Below are 15,362 nucleotides of genomic sequence, written 5' to 3'. Positions count from 1 at the left end.
ATTCATATTCCTTGAAGAATGCATCCACTAATACCACCATCGTTATGCACAAAGCAAAGTAACCTTAAACAGGTTTAAGCACACACCTTTGTGTAGAGTGTAAGTCATCTCAGGTACATTTAGGAACACAGAGTTCAGTGATTGGCTGCCGCACGTCAGTAAGGTATCAACACAGACGACAACTACCCGGCAAATTCAATGAAAGCCTTCTAATGACCCGGAAATGGGCGGTGAAGCTTAAATTAACAGCTAAACGAGGTAACATTCAAACGATGATTGAATAACATGTTATGCCGTTCAGGACTCCTTTGGAAAGTTTTTCCGACTTCAATCCCGCCAGGTTTTGCAGGTCAAAAAATAAGGAAATTTTCGTTCGACCTAACCTGTATATGTCATTAATGTTACGGAGCTACGTAGTAACTGCTTTTCGACGAAAGAGAACTGGGAGCTAGAAAAAAAAACCACGCAGCTGGTTGTTTGAATAGGAAACCCACGCAAAATTATTTAAAACAACGAAGTGAAAAGGTACGTCAGAAGTTGCTGAATGGTTTTGAAATGCAATCGGTCTTTTTCAAGAATTCGAACTGTGTGTATGGCATGTGTCAGTTAACATGATTTGTGAAAATAGAGCTCTTTTATTAAAAATGCTTTATCAGCCTTATAAATTAAAAAAGCAAATAAGTCAGCCGCAGATGAGTATATTGGAAAATCAAGACACGTTGATAATTTGGAGAGAGGTTTTTTTTTCAAGTTTGGTTCTATTTTGTGTTGAGAATTCAGTGGTATAAAATTGGGTGCTTAGTAGGTGACAAGATACACAGCGTGGAATAAACTCAAATTTACACGTTCAACGCTTTTCTCAAAAACCACCTGCCCTGGTGAATGATAAATAATTAAAAATGTTGCTTAGGTGAAAAAAGTCGAATGTTTCCATTGTTTGCCTAGTATATTTGGCGTGGTTGGCAGTTATCACAAAACATTGTACGCGCGGGTCAATTGATAGACCATACGAAAGACTGAATAAACCCCATTCGCTCTTCATTCATTTGCGATTCTTGTTTATCACTTGCCATTCGGACATGCCTTCCAGCAGTGTCGAATTTATGCAATTCGCTTTGTTTTTATCCTTTCACCGACAGAAAATTATTCTTGATTAATCCGTTCACCGCTGGCCATATTTGCAATTTCTGCGGTAAAACCAGGAGTAGATGGACAGATACAATACATATTTTAACGGGTGTTTGTTTCATCGTCCTTCTTCGATCCCTTGCCTCGGCTTAAGTCGCAGCGAAATTCAAATTACCATATAATCTCAATTCAGGTGAGGCGATGGAGCAAGAGAACCGGGGACGATTGAGTTCAAGGTAAATTATTTCTATTGATATTTTTTCTGCCATTATTTATACTGTTGAACTATTTTGCGCAGGTTAAGTTTAAAATTATTAAAACTTGTGTCGCGCGGTTTATTTCAAATTTAGTTTGCATAATTCTTAGGACTGCCAAAATCGAGAATCGAGTAAATTACGCTTATGTTTAAACATGAGAAAAGAAAGATTTTCTTTTAAAAGTAAAAGAAATTTGGATTGAATCACTCAAAATAAATACAGTGTCATGTTACCGAGTAAAGAGTAAAGCCTTGATTTGCTCTTAGTCAATACAATTTAGCCTCCGTTTGCAATTCGCTTGCCGTCTCCCGAAATTTGCTGTTTTCTTTTGGCTAAAATTTTGCCTTATATCTTGTTTACGGCGAGATAACAAACAGACCATGAGATATTTCTCTCTATACTTCGGTATATAGTAAAGAGGTTACAATTTGTGTATTTGTTTCGCCTCTCGAATATTTAATGAAAATGAAATGGAAGATCAACGGAATTACACAAAGCGCTGAAAAAACTGATTCTTTTTGTGAATCGGTATCACTCTGGTTCCGTGACAGCCATTTTCTGTGCTCGCGTATTTAATGTTGTACTGACGTGGTTAAAAATAGAACCTTGTCTTGTTGGAAATTGCATTAGCATTCTGAGTTCCGGACGTCATTTTGTTTCCGAAGGAAATTTTATTTTCGTGTTTGCCAAAACATTTTCATTTACCGCCCTTCAAATCGAAAACATAAAGTGGTTTTAAGAAACGCATTTGACTTTATCTCGAACATGCCCTCCGTTAAAAACATTTTCACGTTTTCCAGTTCATTTTAAAATCACGGTGTTTATGATAACCGGCTTTGAAGTTTTCAGTCACCTTCGAAACGCATGCGCAGTTGTGTTTTTACTGGCAAATCACTGAGGCGCTCGGTTGAAATTCCTGTTGATTTTCGAAAGCAGTTTCGTGCCTTAAAAAAAAAAACGTCCATCCTGTTTTTTTCCCTTTAATCTTACGGATTCCCACAGCGACTTAAAGAATTAGGAGAATTGGTAAGTGACATTTCCAATCCGAATAATTTGAATACCTCAAGGCCATTTAGTGAAAGAAAAAAGATTTTATTTTGCGTTATCGTTGTCTTCCAGGATATATGTATTTCAATTTTCTGTGTCTATTTTGTTCAGTTTAAGAATGTAGCATTTTCAAGGAGAATGTTATCAGGCAAGTAGACCTGAATTAAAACTACATGCCTACGGTTTTCACTAGAGGAGGCAAAATAATGATCCATATTGACATGTTATTGATGAAAACATTTCCCAATAATTTTTTCTGAGCAGCCATACTTTCCGGCTTTCACAGCTGTGTCTCTACAGTGGCCCAAAATTAAACGAAAAAAAATCGAATTCAACAACACAGCGACTGAGATTTAAAATCGAGCGAAAAAGGGAAAAATAATTAAGCGCGGACCTAACGTAGCCTGAGAAACGAAGGTACGATTTGATAGAAATTATTATTAAGGTAAAATCAACATAGTCTCATCTCTTCATGTCTTAAAATTAAAATATTCATGCAAGTCATTCGCATGTTCTCGGACTGATAAACAAAATAGCGACAAATCCAAGCATATAATTTTTAAAATAAAATTTCATTGCTATGCCAGACGTGTTTGACATTATGAAAGGAGTAAAGTGCAAGGGGCTGGAGTAACACGTTATTTTTCGTTTCGGTGAGAGAGAGCAAAAATACCCGCCGGGGAAAATAAGAAACTAGCTGATAAGCAAATCAGAGCTGGAGTCGATTTTTGAAAACAACTGAGTGCGAAAACATTCTATACCAGTCGGAACCAAGAACTATGGGCTTTAGAGTTCTAAACGCCTACTTTTCACCCACATGTTAAAACTATCTTTCTAGATGAAGGCTTTTCTTCATGAGAAAACGAAAAGAAAAATTTAGCCTCTGGAAAGCTTTCATTTTGATAGCATGATATGGATTTTAAGACTGAAGTAATCCGATTTACCAATATCAGTGGTTCGGTCTCCGCTTGATTGCGGCTACACAACATTACAATAAGAGCACCGAACCTTTAATCTCACATGTTTATACATACTGCACTGAAAAAGGCGAAATTGGTGTTGGGGGATCAGTAGATTTGTTTGCTGATTTATCGCCGCATGGTAAATTGGATATCCTCCGACTTTGTGGTCTGATAATCATATTTACTTCTTTCCATCAAGACAACAGCATACTATTGATTTTCTGAGGAAAAAAAAACGAGTAGTGAATTTTTTTTCCATTAGGGTAGCAAAACAAAATCTGATCCCGCTCTGATCTTTCTCGCTGATATCTGGTGAATATTGCCCACAAACAAAAGACCGACGAATATGGAATTTTAGTTTAGTAACTGCATTTAAAATGTCGTTAGCGCCCACAAGTTCTTTTAGACAGACTCAACTCCCAGTTTCATTGGTTCATCACGAATAGTGCAGACCACTGACCTGGTGAGATTATCTGACCGTAAATACGCGTTTTATTTTTCGTCCTAACAGACAACCTGTCGTTTGAATAAAGAACACTCCCTGTGAAGTTCAAAAATTCTAATGGTAAACAACAGTGAAAGGTATTTTTTTCTGTGAAGATAAATTAAACCGGCCGTGGCATTTTTCTTCCATGCAATTCAAAAATCTTTTCAATGCTGAATTCCGCTCTCACACTGAAATTGAAACTTTCAATATCATGTGGTACTTGAAGATTTGGTAAAATTTTTTTTTTTTTTCAAACTCTGGCCCTGCAAATCTCGACTTATAGATCACCGCAAAACGCTTTTGAAATGCATCCAAAAATCTCCCTGGAAAGTCGTTGCTAAAATCCAAAATGTAAGCTATGGCCTAAAATTTGACAAGATGTAATTTAATTGATGGCCTTGGGACAGAAAAAATTTATTTGTTATTGTTTCCAATTGCAGCATTAATAGAAGTCTTATGTGTGCGTTAGGTCTGGCTTTAATAGCGATCTCAGTAATTGCAATTATCAAGATTGATGACATAATACAAATAGACAGGTATATAATCATTTTAAATTAGCCATCTTCCATTTTTAATATAATAAAATGGTAAGTTAGCTTCCTGTCAAAATACAAGCTTTGATTCAAACTTTGAATACCTTTTTCGTACTTTTGTAATATTTGAATTGGTATTTACGTCCTATTGACTTTTGCTGATTAATGTTTGACATAATTTCCTGTACTGTAGAAAAAAAAAAGATCTTGATAGAGTATGCTCCACAGACAAGAAACTGTCGCGTTTATAAATTAATTATTTATTGTTATAAATAACATCCGTCCTATCACAAAATTGAATAATTAGATTGTGCGATAATTATTCCCAGGTCAATACTTTTCTAAACAGACAGAACGAATAAAAATTATTTGCTCGTTAACAGAGAGCCCTGAGACCTTAACAGTTTGAGAAGACAATTGTCCAGTGTTTTACAAAAAGCGTTACAAATATAAAATGATCTCCAGAGTTCTTTACTGAATCAACCACGTGGGTAGTCTTAGATGTAACGCAACTTTATGAAGTACACGTGCTCTGTCTACAGCCCAGCCTTTTCCCGCGCTTGTGATCCAAAGGTCTCAGTTTACACTTTTTTTTTCGCGTATCGCTAAAACACACGTTTTTAATTGGCCTTTGATGACTTCATATCTCTGTCGTTAGAACCTGTCTGGGAGTTATTAACAAAAGAGTAAGTTATTTACACAAATATCGTATTGCAATGTAAACTAGGCGTGTTGAACATGTTGAAACTGAAAGGTCATCTTCAATAGAAACAATGTATGCTGACCGCACGGCTTGTTATTTTACCACTCTGCGTCGCGTCGAATGCAAAGCGATTGCAAACCCTTAGTGCCGTATATAAGTCTCAAGCTATTTTATGCCTGGAAAGGTTTTCAATCTGACAGAAATGCAATAAGGATAAACCATGGTAAGAGCAATAATTATTTGGGTTTCATCATCGACTGCAACACAAATGTATCTAACAAGTTTACTGTCTAGGTACATAAACTGACTAAAATCGCATTATCAGTTCTATAAGTTATAATAGTTTAACTTGTTATAAAATGCAACGGATTTTAGAAGGAATGTTCCTTTTGAACTGTGTTAGAGCTATAAACGTGGATTTTGTGGTTGTAAAGTGAATAGGTCATATTCAGAAGTGCGTAAATAACTAGATCGGCGTAAACTCAATCAGTTCAAGTTATTTCGCTTTTGATCACTGTCAAGTTGTTTGTTTGCATTTCTGTTTACAGCTGAGGAGAGACGAACAACTTATCGTAATAGTCTTAGGAATTTCTTCGTTTCTCAGTAGCTCAGAACAACTTTTAATTGTGTCAAATGATTCTGTGAGGGAACTTATGTTGATAAAGATGTCATGTCTTTTTAAAATCCCGCGAAGTTGTGTCAGCTGATTGCGAAGAGCTTTAATGGTGTTGTTGAATTTATTTAAGTTACTTTGAATGTGACATCAAAGTTCTTCTTGATTTCTTTTCTGTGTAGCATCCAACCAAGATGTAAACTTTAGCGCTTCGATCATAAACTGCATTTCGTAACACATTTTTCCGTCCCTTTAAAAACTAATTTCGGCAGACCTGATTCATGCAGTCAACACATTTAAAGAATTTGTGTTACTCGTCAAAATTTCACCCTCGTACAAAATGTCATCTTATCAGACGGGACAGCTGGGCGCGACAAGGAAATGATTTACTATTATGTTTGAAAGATAAATGGTGCGATGTAAAATTCGCGTGGAACGTTCATCAACTTAAGGGTTTGTTTCTTGTGGGTAACGTAACCAAATGTCACGTGTTTACAATTCCCTCAGTTCGTCTACGCAGAATGCGCGAAATTGGACCCAAGCTTGACTCGTTTGACGAGACAAACAAGACGTCACGTCTTAAATATTTAAAATCTGTAAACCGCGGTAGTTCGAAATATGTTTCGCTCCTCGAGCCTCGTCATCAGTTGTCCGCCATATTAATTTATATATTTTTTTTTTTTTTGCTAATGATAACAAAATGTAATATAATATATTTCGAACTAGCGCGGTTTAAAGATTTTATACCTTTAATTTTTTGTTGTCTTTGAGGTCATTTTAAGTGCGCCGGATGTGGATAAAAGACGTGATGTCTTGTTCTTCTCGTTATTCCAACACATTCCTGGCCTCTGCGATTCAAATTTCTCAGAAGTAGACTCGTTTGGTTTGCAGCGTACTCGGCTGCGATAAACCTACGTGCGCGTGAATTCGAGGGAATCTACATCTTCAACACATAACTTTGAACTTTCTGTATGCCATGCAAATCCTTTTTGAAAAAGTTTTTCGGCCGAGGAGGCCGTGAATATTGGCCTCGATCATATCTTAACTGCGTGTTCCCAAGCCCTGGGAACGAGGTTGCGACTACGTTCTCGCACCATAAACACGCAAAAGAAGAACTTAGCCCATATCCAGCCATATTGCACGCACGCTTAGGTAATAACCCATCTATTTTACTTTCCAGAGTGTCCAATCAGAACTCCTTCCCTTGGTGTTGACCGTGGTGGTCTGGGTCGCGGTCATGGCTCTCGGAGTCCTGTCTGTTCTGTGTTGGAAGAGGTTCAGGAATCTCTCGTTCATGGAACAGTTCCTCGACTACAGACAGGTTCCAACTGCCACAGAGGCCAACGAAACTAATCAAGAAATCAGTAATGGTCATGCTGAAGAAGTCAAGGAAACATTGAACAAGGACGAAACTGACGAGAAAGGTTGGTATTACTTTATGAGGGCCTTAACAAAAGAAGATTGATTTGAGTTTTGATGACAACTCTGAGTGAGTTTCTGTGTAGCTTTTGGAATGGACAGAATTAACTGACAGGCTGGATGGCTGATTGAATGAATGACTGAACGAACGAACGAACGAACGAACGAACGAACGAATGAATGAACGATAGACTGGTTGGCTAGCTGGCTGGCTGGCTGACTGGCTAACTGACTGACTGACTGACTAACTGTCACTGACTGACTGACTGACTGGCTCACTGGCTCACTGGCTGGCTGACTGACTAACTGACCGACCGACTGGGTGGCTGGCTGATTGACTGACTAACTGACTGCCTGACGGACGCACGGACGCAAGGACGCACGGTACGGACGCACGGACCCCGAGATGGACTGACACTAATAGACTGAGTTATTTAAACCGTCTATTGTTCCTTTGTCAAGATACCACAGAGAAGAAGCGGAAGCCTCCTCCTCGGCAATACCCTTCCCAAGCCCCTCCTCCATGGATTCCTAAACCGGAAGTTAGTGTGGTTTCTGTTCAACCCCAAGACTCCTCAATAAAGGATGATGACGATATTCCGTATTCCAGCTCTGACGAGGAACCAATACCGGTAATGATATCATGTGCATTTTAAATACCTTCAACTTCTTCCTTGAGACAAAGGAAAAAACAAAGTATACAGAGCAGCAGACACAAATAGAGACGCTTCCTCATTCAGATTTCATCCAGCTTCCAATAAGATATAATGCCATAAAAGATAGGTCTGCAGTCCGGGGAGATCTGACACAACCAACTACCAAAGGCTAGTACGTTTCAACGTTTATTTAGCCTCTGATACCTTAACAATTCAGCGAAGAGCTGTAGAACGAGCTCTAACAACGAAACAAAAGCTGTTCACTTTATTTTAAATTGTGGGAGGCGCGATGACCTCATGGTTAGTGCGCTCGACTCCGGAGCGAACGGTCCGGGTTCGAGCCCTGCCCAGGGACACTGTGTTGTGTTCTTGGGCAAGACATTTTACTCTCACAGTGCCTCTCTCTACCCAGGTGTATAAATGGGTGCCGGCGAATTTAATGTTGGGGGTAACCCTGCGATGGACTGCATCCCATCCAGGGATGAGTAGAAATACTCCTAGTCGCTTCATGCTACTGAAACCTGGATAAGCCCCGGCCTGATAAGCCACTTGGTTCGTATACAGACAACCTTTCACCTTATGTTAAATTCGCTCGATCCTGGTAAATATGAACTGATTCCAGTTGTTCCAAGTTTTCCTCTGTTTCAGTCCCCAGCGACTCGGGAAACTATGACGCCTTACGATCTGTCGGATTCAGGCCCCGCGGAGCGCTACATTCCTCCAAGCGAGGCAGACTTTCTTGGCCGAGTGTACTTTTCGCTTCAATTTGACCCTGTCAGGTGAGGCACAATCTTCATTTGATCATCATGTAATAATTATCACATGGTGTATAGTTTATAAGCCTACGTTTTTTTGGCGAACTAGCCAAACAACATGTTCATGGCGCTACCGTGACGTAGCGTTGGGAGAGCTCGTTCAACTTTTTGATTGGGTAATTGGAAACTCTTCGCTAAGTATTTTCACGAAGGAGAGGGAGGGGGTTAGGTTTACTTGTGGGTATGGAGGGGCGACTGATGATCTTTGGTCACACAATTTTCCCCATTGTTATTAACACTAGCAAACTGGCCATAGAATTTACCGAAATATCAACGACAATATTGGCCTAAAACCGTAGAAGAACTCAAAAGAAACAGGGAAACACCAAAAGGGGGCACGGATGAACAAAATTGGACCGGACAAAGCCCTTTGTATTTGGGTAAAAATGAAAAACGACGACTCGACCTTTTGAAGTGTATGTTAATTGAAATGAAAATTTCATTTATAACGCTTGGAAATCATCCTTGTTTGTAACGTGGCCGTGAGTTTGGCAATAAAATTAACACTGTGATTCTGTCAATTTTCATCATCATCATCGTCATCATCATTTGTTTGCCACGTAAATAATAACAAAATATATTGACAATACTCAAAAAGCGGCGAGGTGACTTCCAATGGAAACCACCAGGCTTATAACGGAGGCCACCTCAAAAGTTAATATATTGATAACTGTTTTAAGTTCTGCGGACGCGGCATGACCAATTCACTATTTTGTAAATAAAAATGTGATCAACTTTTTCTTAAAGTTGGAAAAGCTTGTTAAACTAGTTATAGATACTGGTACAGAGTTCCAAATTTTAGGACCTTGGTAGAGTATGGTAAATTGGCTAAGCTTTATGCGACATTATTACATGGCTAGCTCCGTGAGCGGGCAAGATGAATCAAATCCTGCGTTGTGATTGGCTACCCGAGCGGGCAAGATGGAGCTATCTTGCCCGCTCGGGACTGCCCGCCGTGTCTTGCAAGAAAAATTTCCCCGAAAGCCATATAATAAATCCTTTATTGACCAAGCTTGTTCGGTCAAGATGGCTGGATATTGGCCTCGTTCTTTTTTGCGAGTTTATGGACCTCGACTCCGTCTCGGTCCATAAACACGCAAAAAAAGAACGAGGCCAATATCCAGCCATCTTGACCCCACACTTAGTCAATAACCCATACATGGTGTGATCGATAACTGCTGGCTGTTCTCGTGCCATAACTGTGTACTTGACTCTTTGTTACAAACAAATTGAGAAACATCGTGGTCAACAATTGATTATGAAGTTTAGAGATCTTAATTGGCGAAAAGAAACAGAATCACCTGAGACGCGATGACCCTCTATAATGTATCTCGTTTCGTCTACAGGACTGTGCTTATAGTGAAGCTCATCAAGGGAGAAGAATTTCCACAATATGCCGGCGATTCTCCAAATGTTTTTCTAGAACTTAAACTGGTGCCAGCCATGAAGAAGGAGATTCTCAAAACAGATATTCACGAAAGAAACGCCAATCCAAACTTAAATGAAGTCTTCGAATTTGGTTTGCCATACGATGTGGTCAAACAACAAAATTTAAGCTTCACGCTAATGTACATGGACAAATTTTCACACCCCTTCCCCGTAGGGGAGGTGACCCACCACTTGGACCACTTGGAAATGGTAGGAGCTGGAACGGTTCGAGAAGAAATGATTGTGTGCAGAGAAATACAAAGACTACAGCAGGTGAGAGATTTATTGACGTTAGCGATACACAAATGATACAGTAACTAAGGGTTGCTGTGACGCGATTTACGTAGTACGGAGAGGAGCGAGTTAGAAGACATGATCGTCTATAGAAAAGTATAAGGATCACAGAAGACGCCTTGTAAACAGATGTTAGCAGTACAGGGTTAGAATTACTAAATGTGCAGTCTTCCATAGGGTACTATCGCCTGTCTACAACAGAAAAAAATCAGTTATATATAAAAAGGTGCAAATTCAAAGGAATGATCATAAACTGAGAAATATAAACATGATAAAAGCCACAATAGGTTACTTGTAAACAGACCAGAGTAATATAGTAATGTACTCTAGGAATGGAATAAGAAAAGTACTACCAAAGACTATGGCCTCTGAGTGGTAAGCCCACCTTAGTAGTATAACGGGGAGCGAATTAGACAGAATAAAGGACCGGAGAGAAGCAATAGGACAAGGAATAGTGCAAGAGCGAATTAACTGAATCATGCGCCCTCTTCCATAATACTATCACCAGACAGTGTCTGCAACAGAAAAAGGTGGATATGAAACTGCGAGTTAGAAATGGTAATTTACACTAGAGGAGCACTAAGACTACAGAATCTGCACTGTAAAAAGATGTTAGAAGTGTAGGTTCAGTTAGTCTAGTTTAGTATAGCGTAAATAATAGTGTACAAATGAGCGAAATCTGAGAAGCAATGATTCGCCCAAAAGAACTAAAATACTATCATAGTAATAGTTGTGTAGCATTGGCTGGGCAAGACTGAATTGGAAAAAAAGGACCGTTTGTGAAAATGGCACATGAACTACGGAAGGTGTTTTGTGAACAGACACCAGCAGTATAGGAGAGGATTCATTTAATGTGGACTCCCTGATACTGTCAGCAACAGAAGAAGTGATAAAAAAAAGCAAGAATTAGAAAGCATATTGTGTACAGTGAGATAAAACGAGTTTTAAAGGATCCCTGTGAATAATTATAAGCAGTAGACAAGAGCTCACTATCGCCTGTCTACAACAAAAGAAATGATACGTAGAAGGCAAAAATTAGAAGGTAATATTATGATTTAAAAATGCCAAAACCATAGCGGGTGTCTTGTAAACAGAGGTCAGCAGCAAAGAAGAGGGTTCACTTTATGTGCGTTCTTCTATGCTACTTTCATCTGTCTACAGGGGAAGAACATGATGCTCTGTAAGATAGTACAGAGACTAATTATAACATCAGACAGGTGAACAGAGAGGTTAGTAGTATGTAGAATTGACATGAAAGAATTGAAATTTCTTTTAAGAGACTTACTCAAAATGAACTTGTTCAACAAATGACGAATTAGTTTACCTGTCTCTCCTATGCACTCCTCGCAAACTTCAAGTGACTCCGTCGTGCGTGAATCTTCGTCCACGTTTGAAAAGATTAAAAGAGCCTCCAAAAGAACTGGTGCACAACCTTCTCCACCAATCAAACGCGGCGACCACCTTCGCGCTCAAATGTCACCACACAATACCGCTTTTTATTGTTAGGATCAAGCTATGTATGGAACGAGTTCACAGCGATTGCATTGACTATGGTTAACCCTACCAGCTTAAACGAAACGAACGCGGAAAGTATCCATGGTAACATTTCATTTGATGTTTTATTCCATGACAGGTGAAGGATCAGCCACGTGACCTAGGCTTCGGCCAGGTGTTGTTCTCACTTATGTTTATGCCGCTGACCAGACGGCTGACGATCGTAGTTTTTAAGGCGCAGCACTTGAAGCCCGCCAAGGAAGGATTCCCAGGTCAGGGATTGAGAAATAAACATCAATATTGGCACATGCAGTAGATAAATTATTTATTGAGCCCACGAGATCAGATTTCAGTGCTTTGATGAAATATCAAAATAACCATTGTCGCGCTCTTTACAATGAAATTGTCTTGTTCTGAGGTAATTCAAACCACGCCCGTTCAAGCGCGTAGTTTGAACTTGTTTACAATCTGTAGATACCATATTTAACTTTGATCGTTTTTCATATCAAAATCCCTGGTTTTGACTGATTCCCCGCGCACCCATTTCTTACTAAGTGGAGCAAAATTACGAAGTTGTCTAATTAAGCTTTTTCAGATCGAATCGTTCACATCTATTCTTTCCACGCGTCAACTACGCGTGCACTTAAATAGATTCTTTTTTGTTGTTTCCCTTTGGTTTATAAAACTGACTGTAAAGAGCAATGACTTGCTCGTTTCGTTATTGATGCCATTAATATTTAATTTGACCTTGTATGGTGCATTTTAGAGAATAATTATGCTTACAAGTTGGAAATGGCTTTGCCCTGCTCTCCCAGCCCACTCACCTGATTAATCCCTGAACTTCCCTCGGAAAATTTAAATGCGCTCTCTGAGTAGTCCCGATGACGTCACATAGCACGATATAGCGCGTTATGACGTGACTTCTATGCCTTTTATCATCATTTTTCAATAATCACCGGACACCGATGTAATTAAAATCCGAAACAGCCTTGTTAGGGGCTCAGCTACAGTGCCAATATCATTATGTTTGTATCGAGCTCTGTAAGCAATGCGATTTCTTTCGCCTCCTCGCATACGGTGGCTGCGCCAGCGTTATGAGCGGAAGTCAAAACCGAGCTGTCCTACCGAAACGACACAATAATACTCTTTTTCATCGCAGCCAACAAATGTAAAGACAGTGCTTAAATTGCTTTGGACTTTTATACTGCTTAATTCAAGAATTTTTGACGCCTAATCAAAAGCTTGGAAACACAAGATGTTTCCTATATTTTTCATTTTTTACACTCTGATTTGGAATAAATATCTTTATCATGAATACTGAATGGCATTTCCAGTAGGAAAAGTTGCCAAACTTCAATACGTTTCCTGCTAACATACATTTGACGTGAGGAGAGAACAGGTTGAATGCTGATGAATCCTGATTGGTCCATTCAAATTTAAGGCCCACCGGCCGTATGCAAGGATGCACCTGCGCTGAATTAACTCCTTATTTATCTAATGTTGCATTAAAGCATGCTCTAAAGTAAACCCTTTTGTCCTCTTTGTATTTTAGCCATTTACGTCGAAGTTGTGATGATCAACATCAAAAAGAGACAACGCAAGCGAAAAACAACAACTCTACGAACAGGCAGCTTATTTCCGGTTTACAACGAGGCTCTAGCCTTTGATGTTGCCGACGCTAACTTGGAAGACGTTCGTCTGCAAGTCTTTGTCAAACAGGAAATGGAAAGCTCTCCTGATCAAGTTGTAGGCCGTGTTGTCCTGGGGACTAACGCGGAGGGCCTGGAACTGCAGCACTGGAAAGAGGCTATGACGTCAAAGAAACCAATTGCGCAGTGGCACAGCTTACGGGAATACCATCCGGCAGATCAAACAATTACTGGCGTCGTATCACCTACCCATAAATCTGTTATTTCAAAGAAGAAACTTGCACGGTTCTTCTCTACGTCCTCAGAGGATGAGGGCTAAAAGCCCTGAGCGGGAAATAAACTTATGTATAACAATTCTACTCGAAGTATATCTTCTTCGAAAATTCACTGAGCCTGCGCTTGCAGGTTCAGTCAGATGTTGCTAGGCAATATTACCTATATTGATGCCGTCAAGGTGACGTCCTCATTATCTTCCTCGTCCTCGTCCTCCCTAACGTAAATGCACGCAAGTAGACAAGTAAAAACACGTGTGAACTAGTACAAAGCAAGCGCAATAGCAAATATTTCGTTTCCTTCCTGTTAGCTGCGTAGTTTGCACTCTCATTTGCGCTTGCCTACTGCTCTTGTAACCAGCTCTCACTCTGTTTGTAGGGTCGTTGGAGATCTGGGTTAAGGGTTCACACTGAACATTGCAAGCGCGAATGCAAGCAGAAACATGAGTAAAGAAAGTGTAACCTGTCCGCCATCTTGACGACATTCAATGCATTCGAGTGTGTCTTGCTTCAGGAATGTGAGGAACATCCCTTACAACTGCACTTGAGTTTACATTAATGTTTGCCTTGTAACTGTGAACCAGGTTTTCATGAGACTCATATAAAAGGGACCGGGTACTAGCTGTGCCTTTTAGGAGTTAAAAACTCGGTTTTGGTAGCTCTTAGGGTGTTCAGCCTCAAAAGGTCCACAACGGCAGCTTTTGTGGTACCTCAGTGGGGTATTGAACAGAAAAAAAACTTGACAGGAGATAATTTGTTGTGACAGAATTGATACCTCTTTGGGGTGAAATATATCTCAAGCCACGCCCACAATATAAGATCTTGGTACCTCCTAGGGGTTATTTTCAAAATTTCCCACGACCATCCCCGTCCTTTTTAGATGGGAGTCTCCCCAGGCCAGGTTTAAGCGTTCGTTCTTTTCCTAAATGGATAAATCCTGACACTCGGAAACTAATCGACCATCTACTGGTTTCCTTGCTTTTCAGCAAGGCTCCGTAGTATTAGTTACATTATAGTAACTATTTCGTTCAGGGGAAAGCATGATGACTTTTTACCCTCACACCGGCTCTTTCACTGGGAATGAGTCCTTGAAACGCTGATTAACAGACACCCATTCAGAATAAGCTTAACCGTACTGTTCAAAGACCAGGCTGGCGCGAAGAAAGGGGGTATCGACTAGGGGTTTTGAGAGACTTAACAAAATGTAAATTGCAGCCTGAACTGTATAAATGCAAGGTCTTACCTGGATATACTAAAGTCTGTTTGGAACACTATTTCAAGAACAAACTCTTGTAGAGACTGAAATTATTCCTCCCAAGCAATTAACTCCACCCGACAAAATTCAGTGCATACTTAGCGAATGAAAACCATAGATGTCAGCAACAGATTTCCAACCTTTATCGATGAAAGCAAGTTGTACTCTAGTGAAAGTTTGGGAGAACTCGAAAAAACTGTGGAAACACTAACCTGTCGGCTCATGTTCCCACAACTTTCTCGCTCTCCCCGGAGCTCCCCCAAACTTCCGTTATGAGCTCGAGATTTCTATCGCATGATGCGCCCTCGTCAATTATCACGCACAGAAATCGAGAGCGAATAATCTAATTG

The 15,362-nt window shown here is 39.8% G+C and overlaps 1 protein-coding gene across 3 annotated transcripts; it reads left to right on the top strand.

Annotated features, from left to right (window-relative positions):
* The first annotated feature begins 672 nt into the window (after window positions 1-672).
* LOC145487077 (synaptotagmin-1-like) lies at window positions 673-15,334 on the top strand. Of its 3 annotated transcripts, none has more exons than XM_081465794.1 (7): window positions 673-1,364; window positions 6,911-7,154; window positions 7,612-7,781; window positions 8,454-8,584; window positions 9,967-10,321; window positions 11,976-12,108; window positions 13,389-15,334. In XM_081465794.1, the coding sequence occupies exons 2-7, from the start codon at window positions 6,968-6,970 to the stop codon at window positions 13,802-13,804; spliced, it is 1,392 nt and encodes a 463-aa protein (XP_081321920.1). In that variant the 5' UTR covers window positions 673-1,364; window positions 6,911-6,967; the 3' UTR covers window positions 13,805-15,334. The 3 variants fall into 3 exon arrangements, with proteins under 3 accessions (XP_081321920.1, XP_081321921.1, XP_081321919.1); XM_081465795.1 differs by lacking the exon at window positions 673-1,364 and adding an exon at window positions 1,374-2,411; XM_081465793.1 differs by lacking the exon at window positions 673-1,364 and adding an exon at window positions 5,043-5,340.
* The last annotated feature ends 28 nt before the right edge of the window (window positions 15,335-15,362 follow it).

This window comes from Orbicella franksi, chromosome 5 (assembly GCF_964199315.1).
Source record: "Orbicella franksi chromosome 5, jaOrbFran1.1, whole genome shotgun sequence".
Taxonomy (NCBI): domain Eukaryota; kingdom Metazoa; phylum Cnidaria; class Anthozoa; order Scleractinia; family Merulinidae; genus Orbicella; species Orbicella franksi.
The sequence above is the reverse complement of the archived record's forward strand: the minus strand, read 5'-3'. Positions and strand labels throughout refer to the sequence as shown.

What these genes read in the sequence shown, in the direction of transcription:
- LOC145487077 (XM_081465793.1), top strand. An exon ending in GGACGAAACTGACGAGAAAG is followed by an intron (nt 7,155 to 7,611) that starts GTTGGTATTACT and finishes TCCTTTGTCAAG; the next exon opens with ATACCACAGAGAAGAAGCGG. An exon ending in CGCCAAGGAAGGATTCCCAG is followed by an intron (nt 12,109 to 13,388) that starts GTCAGGGATTGA and finishes TTTGTATTTTAG; the next exon opens with CCATTTACGTCGAAGTTGTG.